The sequence below is a fragment of the Bombyx mandarina genome, chromosome 01 (genome assembly GCF_030267445.1).
Source record: "Bombyx mandarina strain Sakado chromosome 01, ASM3026744v2".
NCBI classification, from domain to species: domain Eukaryota; kingdom Metazoa; phylum Arthropoda; class Insecta; order Lepidoptera; family Bombycidae; genus Bombyx; species Bombyx mandarina.
In genome coordinates this window covers 15,112,924-15,137,864 of record NC_143208.1, presented here as the reverse complement: position 1 = coordinate 15,137,864, position 24,941 = coordinate 15,112,924, and the positions used below count along the sequence as shown (strand labels likewise).

The following is a 24,941-nucleotide window of genomic DNA, read 5'->3' as shown; positions in this document are numbered from 1 at the left end:
ATGGCTCAGTAGGAAAAAAAACACTTAAGAATATTGACGCAATACAGGAATCGGAACAAAAAATCGTACATAAATCGAGAAGTGTCAAAAACGAACACATAGACATCACTATTTTAAAAAGTCAATCCAAGAGAGAAAACTCGTAGTCGCGGGGGAAACCTTTGTTTTATTTTCCTTTTCATGTTCGAGCGAAGCAGTCTCGCACTCGTGATTTTATTTTGAAAATGCGCGTGTCGTGAAGTAAGGACTTAATTTTTTCGTACGGTTTCTGTGATAGAGATTAGGTACTTTTCAATTTACAATGTGAAATCGACACATGACGTTGGAATGGTAAGTGTTTAGTGTGCTTTGAACATTGAGCATAAGGTTTTGATTAATTATCACGCATCTATCGCGTTCCGACTGGCAACGGCTATGTTCTGCTTTTTTTAATTATTTTTTATGATGCGTTAATGAACTAGATTTTTTGTTGAATCGCGGTGAAAGTTGTCGTTAGTAGTTTTGTGACGTAGCAGTGCCCATCACGACAAACAGTACATTAATATTGACTCGCTTGTGTGCTTACAGAGGTTTAGTACCAATTAAAAGGAGATATTTATTTTAAATCTGTACAGTAATATAAATAAAGTAATATTAACTGATAAGCAAGACTGCTAAATTCAGAGGGCTGAGAAGTCAGAAATTTGCCAAAGTTAAAATTTTATCCCTTGAATGTTGTAAAAATTTATCAAAATATAATTTTCACAAAATATTTAAAGGGCTACTAGTTTGAATAGTGACATTAAGTTATGATGATACCACTTACTAAATATTCTACTACTACTACTAGAGAGTAGAGCAGTAGTATTAAATATTCATAAAGTAAAATGTTTCTAAAGTAAAGATTAATAAATTTTAAATTGAACATTTATGATTCCTTTTCTGCTATACAGACCAATGGTTTTTTGTTTTATTTTATGGTTTTTCTACCTAAGACATTGTTAAATTTTACCTTGGATCCACATTCTATACTTAGGGACAATTTTAGAGGTGCACAAAGAAAACCATTTAATTTCTTTTGTAATTATCATGCATACTGGTCACAAAATCCTATGAAATAAGGAAAGATTTGGAATCTTTTGTCTAAATATTATTATTTTACTATTAAAGCATTATAACATACCGAAATTGAGTTTAAATTTGTTTTTATTTTTATATTTGCTCTGACTGCCTTGTTTATCCATCATCATGTAAAGCGTGAAGTGTTACTGCAAATAATCTGAGAAGACCAGGCTTCAATTGTCCTCAGAATCTTAATAGGGCTATTATCATAATTGAAACTACTAAGTACTTTCAACAGTAATACTTGTAAAACAGGGATATAAACTGAAAAATATGACCAGAGATGACTGGTTCGTATTTACTATAGTACCTACAGTCGTAAAATTAACTTTTATGAAGTAAGAACCAAACTCTAAGAAGTTTCAGGGATTACATTAAGCACAAAGAGTACAGTAGAAGTGTCAGAAGTACTGTGAGAAGAAAATTGAAATAATAGGATTCTTGCCACATGCCACCAAATACCTTGAGTTAATTCTGATTGCATACACCAAAATTGGAATGGTGCACAGCAGAAAGGTTTTCTAACAACTGTCCATGTATATGGTGTGGTTCAGTTTTATATCATTGAGAATAGGTTACTAACAATAGCATTATAGTAAATAAATTTTTTAAAGAAATTATTTATTAAATACACTAAGTATTGATTACGGCCCACATTATTGGTAAAATTTATAATTTTATTTTTCTTAATTTGTTTTTTTAACCTGGTTCATTTTTGTCATTTGATCTTGTTTTGTTGACATTTGAAATTGCAAATTCATTAGAGTTAGTTTTAAACACAAGTTTTTGTTCTTCACGAAATATTAAAAGAGTGCGTAATAAAAAAGGTAACTCTTTTATTAAAGCATAAAACCGTTTTCTATAATAAGAATTTATGTTACAATAATAGCTGTTGTGGAAGACTGATTATTTGTGTAAACCAACCAATGTTTGGTTTACCAACAAAAATGGGGTTCTTGTAAAACTTGCTATTTTAAATTTCGCCATATTTAGAATATTGCGTAAATACTTTAATTACTGTAAACCAACTAAATCTTGATTACAAAAAATACATTTACATAGGATGACGAAAAAGTGTACTGTTTGTGTGTACATATTACAGAAATCTGTAGTTTCAGGTTTTCTAATTATTCATTATTGTTCCAAATAGCTGAAAATGCATAAAACTATTTTATATTGCTTTGTTGTCTGTACAGTCAACACTCAGTATTTGAATGATATTCAATAAACGTTTAAATATCTTAAATGACTTTTGCAGTATATTTACACTGATGTTATGTTTCCATAAATTCAACCTGAAGGTATAAGTATATCTTATCATATTTATTGTTCCGGTCTCTAAGGCACAGTCTGCTATTTCATTAAATTTTCTACAAGTGTATTACAATATCATGTCGTTGTGTGCTTCCACATATCCCTTAAGTTTTTCCTAAATAGGCTATATACATCTATATTAGGAATATATTATTTATTTACAGTACTTATTTTTGCAGCACTATAGTTAGAGTAATCTGAAATTACATCCTTTGGTGAAGAACTAAGATGTCAGAAGTGGGTCAACTGGTACCACCAGTGACCCATAGTCGGCCAAACATGACATACAAATTCAATGGACCCCACATTGAAGATTCATTTTGCACTTCGATCGATACCAACTACGATCCCATTATAAGCATATTATGTGCTATGTATATTGCATTTGGGATTGTGTACACGCTATTTGGTAAGTTTTCAGACTTGCACTAACATTTCTCTATATAACTAAAATACTGAATAATAGTTTCAAATGAAGCAGCATTCCTAATTACATAGGTATTTGGCTTAGTTATTATACTGAGGTACAGAGCACTTCTCATTCACAATACCTTATTCCAACTATTTTGCTACGGTACATGTTTTATTTATCAGCAGTATAAAATAAATTATTAGTACAATTGTTATTTTTTCAAATAAAATAAATCTTAACTTGATTATTATTATCCCAGGCTATCGCTGTTTCAAAGCCAGTATGTTTTTGACTGGTTTCACTTTTGGCTCTGCTGTTGTATATCTCATATGCCTACAAGAGTACCTGATGCCTCCTTATGGTAATGTCGGTAAGTAATCTGATCATCATCATCATCATCATCGTCATCGTCATCATCATCATCATCATCATCACCATCACCATCACCATCACCATCATCATCATCATCATCATCATCATCATCATCATCATCATCATCATCATCATCATCATCATCATCATCATCATCATCATCATCATCATCATCATCATTCCTTCCTATTACCCTCTGCTGGGGTGTAGGGCTCGAATCAAATTTTTCCATTTACATCGGTCTTGGGCAGTCTGTTCTAGCTCCTCTCACGTCATGCCGTAGACCCCTAGCTAATAATACTGAAATAAATTATAATCATTTTACTAAGCATTTCATAAGTATGACAGACTTGTGCTCCCACACTTTTTTACTGGTGGTAGGACGTGTTGTGAGTCCGCGCGGGTAGGTACCACCACCCTGCCTATTTTTGCCGTGAAGCAGTAATGCGTTTCGGTTTGAAGGGTGGTGCAGCTGTTGTAACTATACTTGAGACCTTAGAATTTATATCTCAAGGTGGGTGGCGCATTTGCGTTGTGGATGTCTAGGGGCTCCAGTTACCACTTAACACCAGGTGGGCTGTGAGCTCGTCCACCCATCTAAGCAATGAAAAAATAAAAAAAAACAACAGCCCTGTATAGAGGGCTTTTTCACCTGGAATGCCTATTCTACAAATATATATTTATTTATTTTTATTTTTATTTATTGCACTAAATTGTATTCTGAGGTTTATATTACTATTGATATCCATTACATCTCTTTTATATAGTCTTAATGTTGAGACCAATGCTCTTTAATTGGTCAAAGCTTATTCCGACCATTCAAAGCCCAGAGCAGACAGTTTGTCACCTCTTGACCCGCTATGTCCGTTAATTCACTATAGCATGATGTCGCCTCGTCGTTCGTACCGTTTCCTTTTCGCCTATATTAATTTTCTTCGGTAATAGAAGTGGATGCTACTTTCCATTCCTGAAAGAAATTCTTTACTATGTTAATGGAACAATCTTACTCCGTTTTTCTGTTTAGGCTGCAATCGTTCTACCTCATCGATTGTGTTGTAGGATCCCTTTTTCGTTCTGCAAGACTCCCGATCCTGTGGACCGAATGGTAATCAGTCGATGTCGTCCAAAACACGTCATTTCGGCTCCTCCCGATCTACTAACGGTGGTTTTAGGTACCTCAAGCACCGGTCATCTTTCTCGTCCAGCCCGTCACTTGGGACGAAGGACTCGGCGAATGAATTAACCCACAGACACAGCCCACTGAGTTTCTCGCCGGATCTTCTCAGTGGGTCGCGTTTCCGATTCGATGTAGATTCCGCGAAGCACTGCTCTCGCTAGGGTTAGTGTTAGCAACGTCGTCAAGTTTGAGCCCCCTGAGCTTATCTACTTGTTGGGTTACGCTGACATAGCCTATCATGACTATCAGGTTAGGTAGGAAAAAAAAATTCACAAGACTAATTAAAATTATAAAGAATACGAAAGTCGTACGGCTTAGTAAAAAGACAATTTTCTCACTAGGGTATTAATCCAATTTGGTTTATGCTGTAATATTATTTCATACTTAACCACAAAATTAAATACGATCAAAATGATTCTTTTGAGTCGCATCGGAAATTTTTATAGTAAATCACTCCGACCACTGGATTTTGAAAGTTTTGTCTCAAGCACCTGGTTATTTCTAAAAGAATTTATAAATTACAAATCGCATAATTTTCTGTTAAATAAATTTAGCCATCTCTGTTGGTCCTGTGACTCATTCAAGGAATTTTCGCTTGTCCTCGTAATTCGAGAACAAGCCATCTACGCCCACATGAGTAAATTGTAATCGTTTTTGTATTAACGAAATAACATAACCTCAATAAATGGTTTGAAATTTGAATCAATCAAGATTTTTCTAATCAGGAGTTGCGCTTTGCGCGGGATTACTCTTCGGTCTCATCACCATGCTGATACAGTACGTTGGGCTGTTCATGACTGGTTTCCACACCGGACTTTTGCTGGCTATAGCTGGACTGGCCGTCTACGATCACTTCTTGGACAAAAGACCGACTGCGGTAAGTCTTGTGAAGTTATAAATTATTAAATGTTTTTATACTTATTGTTTTCTTCAGCAAAGCTCACAGGAATTTTCTGTACAATAAAAACTGTTGGCCAAGCGAAATTGAGAATTACTTGGTATGAAAAAATTTAGTATTCAAAATAGTGATATATTCGTAGTGATTTCAATAGTTTTTTTCGGTGAAAAACCTTTCAATTTCTTTACACGGCTAGTCTGGTCGCTAGACAAACGTCGGAGTCGTTGACCTAACGTTCTTTATGATAAGCAAGCTTCATTAGGCCGTATAAAACTAAAAAATCTGATCTGATTGATTCGCAATTTCGCTTTTTCAGTCGAATCACTAACTTATTGAAGACTACAGACTATTTTCACTTCATTTTATCTTATACCTTTAAACCAGCAATTCTTGTGTATACTTATATATAATCTGTATCTCGGAAACGGCTCCAACGATTTTCATAAAAATTAGTAAACAGGGGATTTCGGGGGCGATAAATCAATCTACCTACGATTTATTTTTAGAAAATGTTGTTTTATTCGTGTTTTCAATAATCAACTTTATGACTCTTCCCGACATCTATTGGCGAATAATAATACTATTTTTCTTAATTGAGGGTAACTAACCGCCTTAAAGACACAACAAGATGGCGTTATCAAAAAAAAACCGAACAAAGCTCGGTCATCATCTAGTTATAAGAAAAGTGCGCAGTATGTAAGGGCATAATAAATACAGTCTGTTTGCGCTAAGCCCGAAAAGGTTCGAAGTTCGCTGCTCTCGGGTCAAAATCCGATCCGCCCTCTTATTGTCCTACACGAATTTCGTCTAGTGCCTCACCTAGACCTCATCTCATTTTAGGCAGACAAACAACTTAAGAATACCTAAAAGTTCTTCGTCATTACAATTCGACTTAATAATAATGAATCATCGATGTATTCATTGGTGTTCTGAGTTAAATTTTGTACATATTTATTCAAAGTTGGACGATCACTCGTATTAAACTTTAATTAATGCTTAATAAAGATTTTCTCTGTCACGGCATAAATATCTCTGGCCAAACTACGTGATTTAATAGCTAGTGAGAGATTATATTTCGATGCCAGAAAGGAATTTAGTTGAATCCCGCCGCCGGGACTTGAAATATCGTTCAATGATGCGCTGTTTATTTAATCCGTACCTCCAATGTGATTCAGTAATGATGACCCCGATTGCATGCTCTGTCGGGCTTCGACATAAATACGGGTGTACCGATGCGCGTATAAACCCTTTGGTACATCTGTCTACGTGACATGTGTAAGCGACGAATGAAATACCCATTTGTATAAATCGACCTTTCAACGTAGTTCACTGCACGTTAAGTGCGTTTTCACACAGCCACATCGAGCGCTTTCGACGAGTCGCTACGAATACACTGTAATCAAATGTTGTCTTATTATGATTTGAAATATTGCCTTTTTTTCTTAATTGAGATATATATATAAATAAATGAAAGAACGGCTGGACCGATTTGGCTAATTTGGTCTTGAATTATTTGTGGAAGTCCAGAGAAGGTTTAAAAGGTAGATAAATATGAAAATGCTCAGAATTGTTTTTCCTTTGATGTGTCCCCCGTCGGACGGATTCCTTTTGTTTGTTTTAAGTTTATCTTATACAAAAGTTTAGGCCTCTTATTTATCGATTGAAGCACTACGAAGGTCAGCTAGTTTTTAGAATAAATAAAAGGAGAGATGAATTCAAAATTAAAGTATTATGAAACGATGTTGATTGTTAATTAAACTGTAGTCTCTAAAATAACGCAACTGGTGATTCAAAATGAAATGTAATATCGCTGTCACGTACAAGTATATGAATTATAAGAGTGATCAAACGTATGTGGTTGGAAACTTATATGTCGGTTTGATTGTGTGAGTTACCTGTTTCAGTATTCGTTGAGACACAAGCCAAAAACCTGTTTAGAATTCTAAAACATGTATGTAATAGATTTCTCGTAAAAACTCTTAGTTACAATGTGAACGTACTAACGAAAGAGAAACAGCCCAATAAACATGATAAATGTAAATTGATTCGCGAATAAGCGTGCGCCAAACGTATGATATCGAATGCGGTATACATTTTACATGTTATCTAACGCTATCTATCGTATTCCGCGAAAGTATAAACTAATATGTATGTGACTTTCACAATTTGATAAATTATAATGTGACGAAGTTAGTTAATTTTTGAACGTATTTAGAAACGAAGTATGTACTAAAATTTACTTGAGTAAATTATAAACAACTAGCGACCCGCCTTCACTTCGCTTCGGAAACTGTAATTTATTATTGATTTCTCGACTGTTTAATGGATGTTATTATACATATAAGCCTTCCTCTTCAATCACTCTATCTATTAAAAAAAACGGCATCAAAATCCGTTGCGTAGTTTTAAAGATTTAAGCATACATAGGGACAGGCAGATATAGGGACAGCGAAAGCGGCTTTGTTTTATACAATGTAGTGAAGAAAAATACGTATATTTTTTTTCTTTTTTAATCCGTAAACATAATTCTAACACTCGTCGGTTCGTTTGTTCATTAGTGTCCCAAACGCCGGAGCCAATAGGACCTGGCTTTGATCGGAAATTTGCGATAGTGTTTTGTGTGTTTGAAGTTGTTCTTCTTGTTATTTTTACTCCCTTAATCTTTTTTATTGGCAATGAGTATAAGTACGGGCAAAAGAAGAATGTTATAGGCAAAGATGGTGACTATAGCGTTAACAACTAAAGTCGAGCCTGAGAGTCACTTAGCGTATCTCCTGATTAGCAGCCTGATAAGTTATTATCATGTCAGAAACTCTTATTTCATAGAAATAGGTGACACATTAAAATTACAGATTGAAAGTGTATCTGATATCTGTTGGAGTTATAATCAAATTTCATTTATGGATCCAATTTTTTTTATTATATGAGAGAGACATCTCATATAATAAAAAAAATTGGATCCTTTTATTTGATTGAACAAAGGCGATACAGATCTTAATACTTTGTAATATATTTATATTAACTAACTTATCTCTGACGGGTTAAAAGATCAAAGCTACTTTATTTTATAAGTATCGAAGATGTAGAATAAAAATGTCATAAAAGTATTCCAATTGGAAGTTTATAAAATGGGTACTTGTAGTTGTGTATATAATAGGTCGGGGAAAAAGTTTCTTCGCATTTTTTAAGAAAATTCACGATTTTTTTTATATAGTTTATTTACATTTAACTAAAGTGTGTAGGTACCATTTTGTTCGATAACTTTTTGCCGTCTTGTAGGTAGGGACATGATCCCATTGCTATAGAAATTTTGGGGCTTCTGATCAAAATACCGCGACAATTGGTTTTGGCAGTCCTCTCGTGATGTTAACCTGACACTGCCTAAAGAATTTTGAAGAGACCGAAACAGGTGGAAATCTGAAGGTGCAAGGTTAGGACTATACGGCAGATGCATTAACACCTCCCAGCCAAGCTCTCTTAATTTTTGCTGAGTGGCTAAAGATGTGTGAGGTCTAGTGTTATCATGATGAAAAACCACATCCCTTCTGTTGATTAATTCCGGCCGCTTTCTTTCAACTTCTTGCTTTAATCTTATCAGTTGTTCGCAGTAGAGTTCAGAATCGATGGTCCTGCCTGGTGGTAAAAGCTCATAATGAATAATGCCCGTCCAATCCCACCACACACACAGTATCACCTTGTTGCGAGTTAATCCGGGCTTCGCCACAGTCTGTAAAGCCTGACCGGCCTTTGACCACGACCTTTTTCGCACGTTCTTGTCGTACGTGATCCACTTTTCATCACCAGTTATCAGCTTCTTTAAAAAATGGTTCGGTTTGATCACGTCATAATAAAGAATCACAAATGAGTACACGATTCATTAGGTTTCTTTCAGTGAGCTCGTGAGGTACCCAAATAACGACCGTTTTTGTGTACCCAATTTTTTTCAAATGCCAAAACATTCAGAACTGTTCTGTGGTAAATTCCCAGTTTTTCAGCTACGTCGTGACTACTGATATGCCGATCTTACTCCACTTTTTAAAAAATTCCATCCATAATATCCGCAATAGGACGATCAGAGCGTCGTGCATCTTTGACATCAAAATTTCCGGATTGAAAACGCTTAAACCAAATTTGTGTTACTCTCACAGGCACTACTGCACTAGGTCCATAAACATCGCATTTTTTTCGCGACTTACGTTTAATTTTTACCTTTTTTGTAGTAAAATTTTAAAATGTATCGAATTTCTTTATTAGATTCAATCATCTTAGCAGTACGAAAAATAAATAACCTTTTCGTAATTTGAATTTGGAATTATCTTCTTTAAAATTTAAATGTTTAATGATACTAAAACCAGCCAGATACAAATAGTATAACCAAAGAGATTTTATTACAAGTTCATACATACTATAATGCGAAAAGACTTATTCCCCAACCTATTAAGTACGTACGTGACGTGAATATGCCCACAGCTACTCCAAAGTTCCAAGCTTGCCAGAGTAAATCAAAGAAGAGTATAGTGTCCCTTGGTTATACTAAATATTAAACCACGTGTTGCTCTATCGATCCCCGGTGGGCGTCAGATTCTCGTAATATTGTATTTTCTCGAGGCAGTATCATGTTAAGCGTTTAAAAGAGGCCATAGACGATCAAAAATATATAGTTAAAGACTCCAAAGGCATGATATTCTACCTAGCGACTGTTGTTGCTTAGTAGACAAGATATAGGTATGCAAGACATTCCCGATCCTGCGGACAGAATGGAAAGCAGTCGACGTCGCCCAAAACACGTCATCTCGGATCCTCCCGATCCACTAACGGTGCTTTTAGGTACTTCAAGCACCGGTCACCGTTCTCGTCGAACCCGTCGCTTGCGACGAAGGGCTCGACGAGTAAATTAACTCTCAGACACAGCCCACTGAGTTTCTCGCCGGATCTTCTCAGTGGGTCGCGTTTCCGATCCGGTGGTAGATTCTGCGAAGCACGACTCTTGCTAGGGTTCGTGTTAGCAACATCGTCAGGTTTGAGCCCCGTGAGCTCACCTACTAAAGTTAGGGTTACGCTGATATAGCCTCTCAAGGCTCTCAGCTTAGGTAGGAAAAAAAAAAAAAAAAAAAAAAAAAAAAAAAAAAAAAAAAAAAAAAAAAAAAAAGGTATGCAAGAGTATCTTGAAATTATTTTTAGTGCGGTTCAGGTTTTTGCAGGTTTCTTTTGATAAATGCTGTTAAATCTGAAGTAATTAAAATAATTTCCATTATAATATTAGTCATAAAACGGCAAGACATTTTGGAACCAACGCAAAAACCGAATCTATGCTATGTATTAAGAATGGAAAAATGTTTTGAAATGTCTATTTTATAGACTCACAATTGTTTAATAATGGGTGCGCCTTCTGTGTTGCTCTGTCGTCACGTATATTATGTTGGTTCGTAACTCTGTGATATTGGCAACCATATATCTAGTTGATAGGTAAGCATTCTAAATAATATAAAATTTTCGTTAGCTTGTCAAGCACACAGTTTTCTTGCCAAGCATGTTTAGCATTTTAACTATTCGAATTTTGTATTTCACATTTGAAAAGTTTGGTTATCTTCAAGACAACCCTATTAAATCAATGAGGTCATACCGTTTATGAACAGTACATTATCAAATTTATTATCAACGACCGACGATCTGCAAGCATTCAATTATTTCAATTGGTGCAATCTATCTGACCGGAGCGCATTGTTGATTAGTTTGAAAATGTATAATTTATCAAATTATAAAGATTTATAGGTATTCAATTGACCAACTAATATACAGATTTTTTATTCTTAAAGATACTTTTATTTCATACTTAAGAAAAATTTACGTATGAGGTTTTAGTTTAGTCATAACCGAAAGTATTTTTTTTTAAATATAGAACTTACTTTTGTACTTGAGTTTCGCTGCATAGGTGAAGCCGTCGATTGGACATTCTTATGCTTGAAATGGAAAATTATTCAATATTTATTATGAAGATTATACGAGAGTAATCACTAGAAATTCAATTACTCGCTTCCTTTCTTCATAGATTTAAAAAAAATACTTGGAGAGGAACGTCTGTTTTATTAACATTTTTCCAATTCACTTTAAACGGCTTATTGAAAATAATTTGCATTTTATAGTAGACGTCATAGTTGTTCCATTTCACATTGCGGTATTTCATAATAAAAAAATGTGATCGGACGACGGAATTTGACAACGTTCGGCCTTTAGTAGTTTCTATTTAATGCTTTAACATATGCTGTAAAATTGTGATCAGTGGATGACTTAAAGATCGAGGCGCATATGGAAAGTGGTGGGTTCGAAGGGTAATTATTTAACACCGAGTGAGTCGTCAGGTCGACGTCCTGTCTATGAAAAAAAAAAAAAAAAGCATTTCAGCAGTCGACAATCAAATGGACTTGTTAGATTTAACATATCTGTACACTGTAGATACACAGAGATACTGAATAATAAATAATAATAATTGAATAAAAAAATTGAAGAATGAACAGGGCAAAAACATAAAAAAAGTTAAAGCAAAAAGTTTACAAACTAATCTATGGGCTTTCGTCGCTGCCCTGGCGAAATTAAATGCAGCTGCGATCGATTCAGAGTTTTTTTTCTTCTCTGAATAAGTACGAATTCGGCATTTTGGCGAAGGTCGTCTCCGAAAGTTTATTGACATTCCAAATTTGGATGGATGAAATATATGTTATTTTTTTTCGATGTTTCAATTACAGTGTGCGCAATCTGTAGGGGCTTTATTAATATTTTGTTACAGTATTGGATGTGCGTTGTGGTGCTGCTATGCTCCGGTATATTTTTCGCAGTTATCAACTTATACTGGAAGAAAGGTAAGAAGGCATTTTAATATCTTATCCTCGTTTTATTGCCACGATAAAACGTTGCAACAAGATTATTCTGTCAGATATGACGCGATTCAAGAATTATGACTGACACATTATGGTTTCGTTCGAGAAAACATAATTTATTATGAATGATAATAATTTGTAGTTAATTGCGTAATACGTCTTTCAAAACTTTCAATGTTCTGCTATAAATCTAATTAGACAACGTGTGATTAATTTTAGTTACGAAACGAGAATAACCTGCAATTAATGTGCAACACCTGAAATTAATACATACGTACTAAAATAACGTAATTAGGTAGTTAACTAAAACGTAGGACCTACATTGTTAGCTCTCAGTCTGTAATTACCGTTTGTATTACGCATGGAACACGCAATTCACCGTAAGCACTGTTTGTTTGATGTTTTCAGTTCTAACAATCTTCGGAACGAGTGTGTACGGCGGTGCAATAATAGCAACCTCCCTGGACTACTTCTTTGAAAGAATGATGATGCTAAAATGGGTCAGTCCGATGCATTGTTTATATATACGTACCCGTAATGTACACAGTATTCAATGCGCAGGTCTCGTGTACGACAAATGAAACTATTATTATTAAAACTTTAGCTAAACCTTAATTAAAAAAAAATATATCCAGATACGAATTAAAGACTGTTTACCGTTGAGAACTCAATTTCAACCGAATCCTTTGCCTTTCCAATAACTAAAAACGTTCTTTAAAGAGAAATCGTTTGTCCAGACTATGTTTAAATAGAACGTACTATTTGTATGTATTCCATTTCCAGAGAACAAATATGTTTTTAATCGAGTTCTCGATCGTAGCAACATTGTTTGCGCAGAATAGTGTCTGTACGGTATATTTATGGACTGTAATGTAAAAGGTCTTAGTGTTGTGTATTTATTGGCGTTGATATTTTATTGGAATTGAACGGTAAAATCGATTCCCGGACGTACGGAGGAACATTCGTACCGTAAAAGTAGTTCCGTTTGAATTTCGAATTATTCAACTGAATGATTCATCACTCAAAGTTTGACAACGTAATGATGATCACATAAGACGTCATAGGTTTGACCTAAATTATAAGGCTTCGATTTCCTTGGAGTTCAATCTTTTTGTGTAGGAAATGTAGTTTGAATAATTTAATTGTTAGCGGAATTATCGAAATTGAAATTCCATTAATTCAAAAATATGTCACTACAAAATTTTCGTAATTATTTTTTATCTGTTTGATGGTTTATAGTTAGTTTTTAAAAACTTTAAAATTTTCAACGAAATATACCTTATTTTAAATTTAACTGTTTTTCCCGCGGATAGTTCCGGTTTGAAGGGTACCGTCCTTTAAGCCATTGTTATAATGCAACTAAAACTACGGCGTCATAGGTGCTTGCCGGTTTTCGCGTTGTGATATCTATCCATGGGCTCGCCGTCCAGAGCAGTGGCTCTCAATCTTTTTTACTCACAATATTTTTAAAAGTTCAAATGGAGGTAGGTGTATGTACATTCATTAAATAATACACCAGTATTACAGTATTTTTAAATCTCGCGACACACTTTACAGGGCTTACGACCCACAAATGTGTCACGACACGTTGGTTGAGAGCCGCTGATCTAAGGCGTAATGTCCTCTACTGAATACAATTGTCAAGTTATTTGTAAAAGTATATAAATAATTGCTTATTTGTCACACAAATTAATACTTTGCTCTGCATTGAAGAGTACCTTAACTATTATAATATAAAGAATAGTTTAAAAAAACTAACAAAATACGCTTTTAGAGAAAATCCAACTAAAAAATAGAAAGTATATTTTAATAAATTTGAAATAAAAATAGTGTAAGAAAAAATGATTTTATTGTAAAAAAAAGCGTGGGGTGCATGGTATAAGTAGATATAAATATTTTATGAACAGATATGAGTAGAAGGGTTATTTTGATAATATTCTGAAAAGCCCACACAGCACCCCACGCTTTTTTTTGTAACGACAAACATACATACGTCTGATGCCGGAACCACACTGCGCTATTCGCTATTCGTTATGCGAGCTATTCACGCGCATACGGCGAAGTGTGGAGAGTATATTCGCCAATATTCGCTTTATTCGTACGCATAACATATAAGGACGAATAGCAAATACGCGTATCCGTCGACTTGTCGGTTTTTTGACACACTTCAAAGGACACGAATAAGGCGAATATGCGCATCGACTGCCCACACTTCGGTGAGTCATTCGCTCGCTTGTGACGGTCGTATATCGACGTGTCTTATGACTTGTAATCATCCACCAGCGTTTTCTTTTCGGTCTTTTAGATCTTTTAGTAACTTTGTACAACAAGTATTGGTAAGAAACATTTAGGAAATGATAAATTGCGGCAACTCTCGACACGTCCATCGCTCCACGCAAACAAGACACATATTTGCCTTATTTGGCATAATTCAGCGCACAAGTTCGAAGTGTGGATGGCATGTTTGTTGCTTGCGCGCTTAACATATATTTTGGCGAATACGGCGTAGTCACATAACGAATAGCGCATAACGCAGTGTGGTTCCAGCATGAAGCTAATAAAAGCGTATTAAAATACATCAGGTACTACAACTGATCTCAAGATAGATGACATTCGTTTTTTTTTCAATAGGCTTAATTAAACAAACGATGAAAAGTGCTCAAGAGGATAAGACGTCCGGTGCATTCGTATGTAGCGATGCACCGGTGTTCGAATCCCGCAGGCGGGTACCAATTTTTCTAATGAAATACGTACTCAACAAATGTTCACGATTGACTTCCACGGTGAAGGAATAACATCGTGTAATAAAGACCAAACCCGCAAAATTGTAATTTGCGTAATCACTGGTGGTAGGATCTCTTGTGAGTCCGCACGGGTAGGTACCACCACCCCGCCTATTTCCGCCGTGAAGCAGTAATGCGTTTCGGTTCGAAGGGTGGGGTAGCCGTTGTAACTATACTGAGACTTTAGAACTTATATCTCGAGGTGGGTGGCGCATTTACGTTGTAGATGTCTATGGGCTCCAGTAACCACTTAACACCAGGTGGGCTGTGAGCTCGTCCATCCACCTAAGCAACAAAAAAAAAAAGTGCTCTATTATGCCAGCGACGGGGACAAAATTATGATACTACTAAAAATTTTGATTAGCTATGGGAGCGTGCGAAGTTGGAACCAGCCGTGGCTCCACCGTGTCGCATGTCTTGGTTGACGCTGGCAGCCTGGCCTGCTGCAGCCATCGTGGGACTCACGGCGCAATGCGCGCTCACGGCCACCGGAATCTACCACGAGCAAAGTGAGTGCCATTAGAATTCATTTATTTTGGTATGCCTCGTAATGTTATTAATAGAACGGTTCATGATCAATCGAGATAAGACACGTGCGCCAAGTGAGTATTCAGTTTCGATATAAAAAAAAAAAACGTTTGTACTGCATACCGGTATCGTACTTTTCTTATAATCGTGAGGTAACAAGTTCGACACCTTTGCATTTCATAGTAAAAATAAATAAATAAATTTCTTATGTCGAACAGCGAACGAGACAGCTCTTATTTTTCGAAATGGCTTCGCAAAGTTTACATATTACGGATTAGCCCCAATACATTTTTGTGATATCATTTGTGGCCAAAATAAACGATAACTTAACTATAGATTAAACTCAAATACACAAGATTAATAACAGGGGTGATGTTGCTCGGTAGACGGACAGTTTGAAAGTGATTTTTCAGAATTTTTATATATTCAAGTTTGAAAACGTCGTTACCGATATTCAGGTATCTTTCAAATATCGTAGTGTTCTATGGTGGCTAACGCCCACAAAAGCGGCAGAAGATACTTTTTTTTAAGTTGGTAGTCAAAAATGATAATGACGTCATTGATCATTATATGCATACTTTTTCCTGCTAGGTCAAGATCCCTGTTAACTTTGATCATTAATAATATAAATTCATAGCTAAGTGATGGTTTCGTTGAAAACCTTTTCATTCTGTGGGTGGGTGAACTTGCTTAGGTGAATTCTAGTGTAAATAGATAGAGACATCATCGTCATCATCATAGTCGGTTACTCTTGGCAGAACAATCATGGTAAACAGTAGTACTCAAGCTTAATGACATCCTTGTATTGAGGTAGCAAACATTTATGAATGAAAAATAGAAAAATTATTAAAATAGACAATTATAATTAGATACAATAGGTACGTAGGCCTTTCTGTTAAATAATCTAGTTCCCAGACATGACAGCTTACTAGGGTTGACAAATTTATTGGCTTTGATAATAATTAATTGTATTTTTTACGGGGTATTTTGTAACACATTGTATAAACTTGACAGCTGTTCTCCGTAATTCGCGACCTAAGACATGACGCACGCACTCGACGTTACAAAACATAATAACTACTAAATGAAATGAAGGCCTGCGCGCCTGTGAAAAATAGATCTGTATCTATTTTTTTTTAAGTCTATTTTCGACTACGTTGTAGTATCTAACTGATTTCATGGAAATGGACGAACACATGTTTCAATTAATTCTACTAATCTGGGAATTCTGTGGAAAACACATTCAACTATTTTATTATTCGTTTCATCAGGAATACACTAAGTTTCTTTTATTTGTATGAAACAAATGAGTTCAAATTAAAATTTTAAACATAACTTTCTTAATAAAAAGCCTAGGAATGAATGAAAAAATACCTGTCTTATAAAGTATTCCCTTTGTCTCGCTTCTTTAAAAAGTTAGTTAGTGGCTAATTGTTATACAATAAACGTGATCGATTTAGTTCCTAACATTGTGAATCTTTATCTTTAGTAGTATTTTGGTCATGAGAAATGAATATACCTATACTAACTTTTTATGTTTAAATTTTATTACAACAACGGGTCATAGATCAAGGGTCGTAAGTTGATAACAGAAAATACGGATTTAGCATAATTTTTACGTACACTGCGTTACGTAAAAGCAATTTCGGATTTCGGAGTTAAAATCGGAATTATAATTCCATTTTAATTTTGTAGAATCGAATTAAGTTGTTTTTTAACTGTGTTAATAATGACTTGTGTTGTAACTAAATATTCCTATAATACACAATGCTTTTTAATAAAGTCCTAAATCAAATCCCCGTAGGAAATTGTACTCTAAAATTAATGTATAATAAATAAATAAATAAAGGGAAGATATATAAGACCTTAATAAGGCCGTCTTGTATGGGTCAGCTTGTTGGACGACTAAGGTAGCGGATGTAAGGCGATTGCATGCAGCAGAGATGCGAATGTTACGATGGATGTGTGGAGTAACGAGAATGGATAGAATACGGAATGAATACGTTAGAGGAAGTCTGAAAGTGGCACCTGTGTCAGAGAAGCTGAGATGTGCGCGTTTGGGATGGTATGGACACGTGATGAGACGAAATGAAAACGAGTTTGGTAAGAGAATGTTAACTATGAATGTGGAAGGGCATAGAGGAAGAGGTAGACCTAAGAAGAAATGGATGGATTGCGTGAAAGACGATATGGGTAAGAAGGCAGTGGCGAAGAAATGGTATATGATAGAAGAGTATGGAAGGAAAAAACATGTTGCGCCGACCCCAGGTGACTGGGAGAAGGGCAGGATAATGGTGAAATAAATAAATAATTAGCTTGGTGTTCGGCCCTATGATCGAAAATCAGTCGTAATCACCGAACCTTTACTACTAAGATTTATATTATATTCATTTTACGTAGTAGATGTTCTTTTTTGTTTTTGACATTTCCAATAAAACAAGCTCTAGTTTCAAAACATATTTATTGATTTTTAAAAATTAAAGCTTAAAAAAAGCACGTTTCTCAATAAACATGCGATTTATTTATATGATATTAAATTCGCAATCGGAAGTTTTATTCCGTGAACATTTTCAAGGCTCTCGTGGAGATTTGATAAAATAACTTAAAAGGTATTGTTTTTCGTTTTCATCCAGCCGGCAATGGACAACTGAATGAATTATAATAAAATAGATTCTTTGCTCCGCGAAACTAAACGACCGATTCCCATTCCACTCGCCCGCGCCGTATCCATTAAGCGAATTGAATAAAGTTAACATTGGATGTGATTGACGCAGCGGAGATGACACGGTGGAGTGTCACGTCGCAATATATACACTGACGTTATCCGGAGATTACAGTTGCGTTCGAAGATTAAAAAACCGGGTCATATATTACCGGATCTATGCTATTTTCATGCTTTGTTTGGTCTGTCGTGTGATGTTGTCGTGTCGTTTTAGTATCATTTTAGGACTGTCTTTCAACATATCGAGAGAGATATCATATATAGAGGTGAAAGGTTATTTGGTTTAAGCGAAATTATTGATTGCAACATTACAGGAGAGCCTTTTAAAATTTAAAATTTGGAAAAAAACATCATAACAAATAAAGTTCTTGAACTATTTGAATGGAGTAAATTTAAGTGAAGTTCAATTAAAAACATCGAGCTGTTGTGCTGATGCCAAATAAAACGCACCTTTAATTACAAAGATAAATGTTACGTATTTAGCGAGATGTCGCTTAAACCAAATACCCTTTCACTACTCCATATAATTGAATGAAAGGACCACGTTAAATATAAACGAGATTGGTTTTCGGGGGGACGATAGAAATGAACGTAACAACATAATTGAATTTTCAGGTATAAGCGCTCAGAAACGACGCCTCAAAGCTCAGCAGACCCGTCCGATCACACGCGAGCAAAGAGCCGAGATGAAGCAACGCAAGTACCGATATCTGTACCAAGTGCGCACCGCTCACGGAGATGTTATATCCCAGGTATCCGATTAAGGTTCATCATTATCACTTACTAGCTGACTCGGCAGACTTCGTAGTGCCTCAATCGATAAATAAAAGACCTAAGCTTTTATACAAAATAAACTTAAAACCAACAAAATGAATCCGTCCGACGGGGAGGAAAAACAAAATTGTTGTACTGATGGTAGGATCTCTTGTTTACTGTTCGTAAGACCTCTTGTGAATCCGCACGGGTAGGTACACCACCCCGCCTATTTGTGCCGTTTGAAGGCCGGGGCAGTCGTTCTAACTATGCTGAGACCTTATATCTCAAGGTGGGTGGCGCATTTACTTTGTAGATGTCTATGCGCTCTAGTAACAGCATAACATTTTATAAACAATTAAAAAAAGAACTTGATCCATTCACTGTTGATTTAGAATTAATTATCACGGAATTCATCCATGTATTTCAAAGAAATTCTTGCTATGTTTTGTATAGATTGATGTTCCGTTTATAAAAAAATTACTAAAGAACACAAAAAAAACTCATTTAGTAAACAACGCAAACTCTTTGGAAAGAAAAGGCAATTTGAAAACTTGAACAATGACCAAAATGACCTACCTGACGGCCAACCTGAATGTAGACAGTAATGTGAATCCAAAAAATACATGGCTGAATGGGAAAAAAGATATGCTGCACGATCATCGACATATAGGGATAAGCACAAGAAGAAACGTTTAATAGTGACGTTCTAAGATCGGTAAAAATCGACAGGAAAACCGTTTTCTTTTTAAAGTCATTCGACTGTAATTTAGGATTCGTATGTTGAGAGCACAAGCTTTATGTAGCTACGAAAATAAAAGTTACGGTTTTACAGCTGAGATAAAAACAAGAAAATAATAAATACAATTTAGCACCGGTTCAATTAATCGGTCATATTTCGTTACAAATATAAATGTGGTTCATTGTAGACATTACTCGATCTAACTATCCGTTTCAAGGTGTGTTTTGTCGTCAAAGACAGTCGAGTTCATTACTTACCAGTGACCCTGGACTGTGATGCTTCATCGCTAATTGTGTGTCAATATCGAGGACGCACCCAACCGTCGTTTTTAATTTTATTAACCCAAGTGCGTTCAATTGTTTACTTTCTGAGTACCGTTTTGAGTGTTAAACATTTTCAGTAAAAGGGATAAAGATTGTGATCTTTGTATTTTGAAATTAATTAAAGGACTATTATCGTATGCGATTTCATATCGAGGGCTTTTGGTTTAAGTGACATTTTTGCAACATTACAGGAGTGCCACTTAATGTTAAAAATTCAGAAAAACTATCATAACAAAAAATATTCGATATTTCAATGGAGTAAACTTAATTGAAATTCTGTTTCGGGGACTGTTTACCCTTCTATTGTAATTTCAATACTTTGAAAACGTGTAAACACGCTCACGTGTACCAAGCTCTATAAATACGGCCGTGCTGTCTAGCGATTGGTCTCCCCGTCAGTAAGTATCTACAGTCGGCATCGCTGCGCCACTTTGAGAAGACGGCACGACATGAGAACCCTCTTGTCGTGGCCGCTGGAAACTACATACCCGATCCTGTAGACCGAATGGTAAACCGTCGACGTCGCCCAAAGCACGTCATCACGGATCCTCCTGATCCATTAACGGTGCTTTTAGGCACTAAAAGCACCGGTCACCGTCCTCGTCGAACCCGTCGCTTGCGACAAAGGGCTCGACGAGCGAATTAACCCACAGACACAGCCTACTGAGTTTCTCGCCGGATCTTCTCAGTGGGTCGCGTTTCCGACCCGGTGGTAGATTCTGCGAAGCACTGCTCTTGCTAGGGTCAGTGTTAGCAATTCTCCGATTTGAGCCCCGTGAGCTCACCTACACACGCTAGAGTAAGCTGAAATAGCCTATCAAGGCTATCAGCATAGGTAGGAAAAAAAAAAGCGATTGGTCATTCATGTCCGAGCCGTAGTACAGTACGGATCTCTCTGAAACGTTGTTATGCTGCTCGTGAAATATACGCAGCTCACCAGGTTCTCGTGAAGTTTTGTTTCGGAAGCCCAAACATGAGTCATCATCGAGAACTTAATAACTGTGGCGTCAGCATGCTGACGTCACACTTTTTAAAAACATTCCGTCAGCGTATCTTCTCCGTCATATATATAATATTAATTTAATTTTAAAATATCTTTTTTTTCTATTTGAAGTCGATTTTTGTTAAAGCATGTCTATTTGCAATTATTTAAAATCGTATCGAAAGTTAATAACTGCGTTTTTTTTTGAGGTTTCTCAGCTTTGATTTCCTCATTTTTACGGTTTCCAGTCATACGTTCAAGCGCTACAGAAGAAAGCTCAATGCGGGAACTGGAGTGGCGAGTGTAGCACGCTGCAAAGCGACTCTACCCACTTGACCGTGCTCGCTGGCTCCGAACAAGCCCCGCCCACTGACTCCGACGACGACTTGAACCAAATCAGAGCCGCGCATTAAGACGATTGCGTTTATTTAATAAGGTCAGTCAGTACAATTTGTAAATGTTTATCTATTTAGGTCCGCGTCAGGTCAAGCGCTGTGAATTTGCTTTGAATTGTATTTTTTTTTTCGCGTTTCTTAAGGTTTAAACGTGTAACGAAAGTGGCTTATTCATTGTTTAGCATATCTGTGAAAGTGGCTAAGTGTTGAATAAGAAGTGTCAGAAAATACCTATCATTTTACTGTGACATTATTTTATTTCATTTCATTTCATCTCGTCTCGTTTAAAATTTTATCTTGAAATCAATATCACATGAATTGATTTAATTTCATTTAGATAAACTTCGCATTTCAAATTATAAAGTATGTAATAGTAAATAATCGAACATTTCATTATAAGTTTGACGCTGGCAACATTGGCACCGTAGCAAGCCGTTTGCCATATTGAAAAAACTCAGGAATCTTTTGTATCTGTGGTTAAGTATGCATAATTGATTTGAAAAGAAATTTTGTTTCAGATATATCCAAACTATGTCGATCCAAGGCCATTCGAGGTGAGCTGTATATTTTCTGTAAACGCATCCAGTATTATATTAACCGTAAAATCGACTTCCCGCATATATGTGGTTTATAATTTAGTAAACTTTATAGTAGGTAATAATAATAATAATAATAATAATTGTAATCGATGTGAATTTAACGATATTCTATTAATTGTGCGACGAAGGAGTTCAAGGCCTAAAACACGTGTTTTATTCATTACATTGCCAAAAAAATTTTTTTGATAGTTTTTAAGTCAATTTTTATGTTAGTGTTTTTTCGATGAATTTATACTTGCTTGTTTCGCGAAGGTTCCATGATTGTCGGTGAATGATAAACCTAAAGATTGCATTGTCCGAATTAAATGAGAAACGACTTCAAAGCTTTAGTGAAATTAATCACACAGCAAACAACGAAATGAAAAAAATAAAAATAAATAGAAAACAAAACAATTTTGTAAAAAAAAATATATGTTTCAGTTCCGATATAGATTTTATTTTTAATTATTACCGCAATCATTTTGGTATAGTGTATGAGATATATATTCGCGAAAGTTTTTGCAAACAAACTCACGCACAAATTTATATAAAATGAGATTTTGATAAAGCAATATATGTAAGAGCACGCCGGCACACATGCATTCCGTAAAACTAATACGGTATACATATAGAGCACTGAATATGCAGAAGTTCCAAACTTATATTTACAATCATAACTATCGGAAATCTGTACGGGGTCCTCTTCTGTATTCATTCCAATTCTATGACTTCATTACATCAGGTAGGCCGCGACTCGAACTTATAATCAATCGTAGAATTTAATTCAGCACAAAATAAGAATTATTCTTGTCAGCCTCACAAAATAGAAGGCAAAATAAACATTCCGAATTTGTTTTATGTAAATGTATTTTAAATAATAATAAAAACGACTTTAAGCTAACAATTTTTAGAGTTGATTATGCGTTGAAAGGTAGATCTGAGTGTCGTGTGCATTATTAGAAATAATACGCCACAATTTAAAGACTTGTATACATATTATACCGATCCGTAAATCGAACACTGCCATTTTATTAATAGTCTCGTTTGAGTACACGTCGTAATAATGTGCGGTCTTGAACTCCTAATTTAAAATAACGGTTGTGTTGTTGTTTCGTGTTTTAGATTAAGCCAAACTGTGTGCTTAGTGCGAGTTTTTTAACGTTCTCGATATCGTAGAAGTTAGCTCATATTTGCATGGAATAGGATCGTTTGCCGCTAGGAGCGCTGTTCCAACTACATACAAAATTGGGTTAACTTTTACGCTATCGAGAACGTTAAAAAACTCGGACTAAGCACACTGAACAAACGAAAACATAAACGTTTTTGTAATTCGTTGGTACTCTAGAATGACAATAGTTTAGGCGGCAGAAATAATACATTTCGGATATCCTGCTCACACGCATGTTAAGTTGGATATGAGTAAGCGAAACGGAAACATAAAAGAAAATGATGGATTTGTGAATTTGAATTGAGAATAACAAAATCTTGTGTTTGGAGGTGGCTCGACAAGCGAACACGAAAATGCAGTAGCGAATGTTTATGCGATAACGCCAATATACTTAGTACAAGCTCAGTAAGAACAATTTAAATTTTAAGAAAACAATTTTTTTATTTATTTAGCTATTCACAGCGTTGTCAACGATTGTTTTCTGTTGGATTGTTAAACTATATTGGAGTTATCACAGCCAAAGGTTCGCAGGTAGCGTTTGCATTGAAGATATGAGCGTTTCTATGGTCTATTCAATAAAAATATAAAACGATGCTTGTTGGCAGCCCTAATTTATTTTTTCTCTCATTTCTCGCTGTTCCTAAAGTCAGTGCGATAGATTTGATAATACACAACGTGTTTAGTCTTGTTCGCGGCCTGGCTCCTTCAAACCTACACGATCTTTTATTTTCTTGCAATAACTTGGCAATCCATAAACATCCATATTATTATTTGGCCAACACCTCAAAGCTATGTAAGAATATATCGGGAGGAACAAATAGGTCTAAGCTTTGACTAAATATTTCATGTTCGCTTGTTGTCAAACGTAAAAATGGAAAACGTGGATGGTCGATATATTTTTACAATTCAAAAAAATACTCTTAGAAACTTTTTGAAACACATTAAAAAAATTATTATGCAAATTTATTTGATCTCGTTCGACCTTTTTATTTAATTACACCAAACATAAGCACTGATTCGGTCAATAGAATTGAGTAATTTCAATATTGTGCAGTACCTTTGAATATTAATAGCGCGCTTTGCCTTAGGCTGATTTTTATGTGTAAGAAGAAATCATACACCGGGTCATTATCGAAAAACAGTAGCGTTGGTTCGACGAATTTTAGACTTTAGGTTAGATTATCTTAGTCAAATTAAGAAATGAAACACATAACAGTGACGGAAAGAACTAAACAGTGTTGAGTTTAATCAAAAGATTTTTTTATCTAGTATTTATTTTTCTTTGAATTTTTAAATACTATTTGCAGTGTAGTAGTAACAAAGGGTATTTTAAGCTCTTCCTTGCCAATTTTTTTGTAACACACACACGGAATGTATCGTTTAAGCTTTTATAAATGTCTGAATATCATTTAATTTTAATAGACATACTCGTATAAAAAATATATAGATAGATATAACTAAAAGTATAAACGAATACGTAAGTGATTAAATAATTAGAGAGTAGAATTATTAATTAAAGGAACAGATTATTAAAATAGACGCTCCTAAAATGAGTGCCCTGCTTATACACAATTCAACCAATACATCACAATAATCAAATAATTCAATTAACTTCGATTTTCATATAAATTTTAGTACGCCCTCGGAAAACGTCACATGCAAGATGATCATCACAATGCAATTAATTCTATGTTCATATAATCGTTTATAAATTGTATCTATTTAAGAGCATAATGCTATTTGGATGTGATCGACGGGTACACTCTTAGAGAGTTTAGATTAAGCTTAGCGTATTTGTAACGGTAATACTTCGAATTT

General features: G+C 35.2%; 1 protein-coding gene across 2 annotated transcripts; it reads left to right on the top strand.

Annotated features, from left to right (window-relative positions):
- The first annotated feature begins 122 nt into the window (after window positions 1-122).
- On the top strand, window positions 123-23,279 carry LOC149503588 (transmembrane protein 198). 2 transcript variants are annotated; one of them, XM_089733164.1, is made up of 10 exons: window positions 123-330; window positions 2,595-2,824; window positions 3,087-3,197; window positions 5,102-5,253; window positions 12,059-12,131; window positions 12,558-12,649; window positions 15,297-15,441; window positions 18,798-18,934; window positions 21,231-21,418; window positions 21,896-23,279. In XM_089733164.1, the coding sequence occupies exons 2-9, from the start codon at window positions 2,644-2,646 to the stop codon at window positions 21,393-21,395; spliced, it is 1,056 nt and encodes a 351-aa protein (XP_089589290.1). In that variant the 5' UTR covers window positions 123-330; window positions 2,595-2,643; the 3' UTR covers window positions 21,396-21,418; window positions 21,896-23,279. The 2 variants fall into 2 exon arrangements, with proteins under 2 accessions (XP_089589290.1, XP_089589251.1); XM_089733125.1 differs by having other exon boundaries at window positions 191-330; window positions 2,580-2,824.
- The last annotated feature ends 1,662 nt before the right edge of the window (window positions 23,280-24,941 follow it).

What these genes read in the sequence shown, in the direction of transcription:
- LOC149503588 (XM_089733164.1), top strand. Translation starts at nt 2,644, where the DNA reads ATGTCAGAAGTGGGTCAACTGGTACCACCAGTGACCCATAGTCGGCCA. An exon ending in GCCTCCTTATGGTAATGTCG is followed by an intron (nt 3,198 to 5,101) that starts GTAAGTAATCTG and finishes TTTTCTAATCAG; the next exon opens with GAGTTGCGCTTTGCGCGGGA. An exon ending in CAACTTATACTGGAAGAAAG is followed by an intron (nt 12,132 to 12,557) that starts GTAAGAAGGCAT and finishes TGATGTTTTCAG; the next exon opens with TTCTAACAATCTTCGGAACG.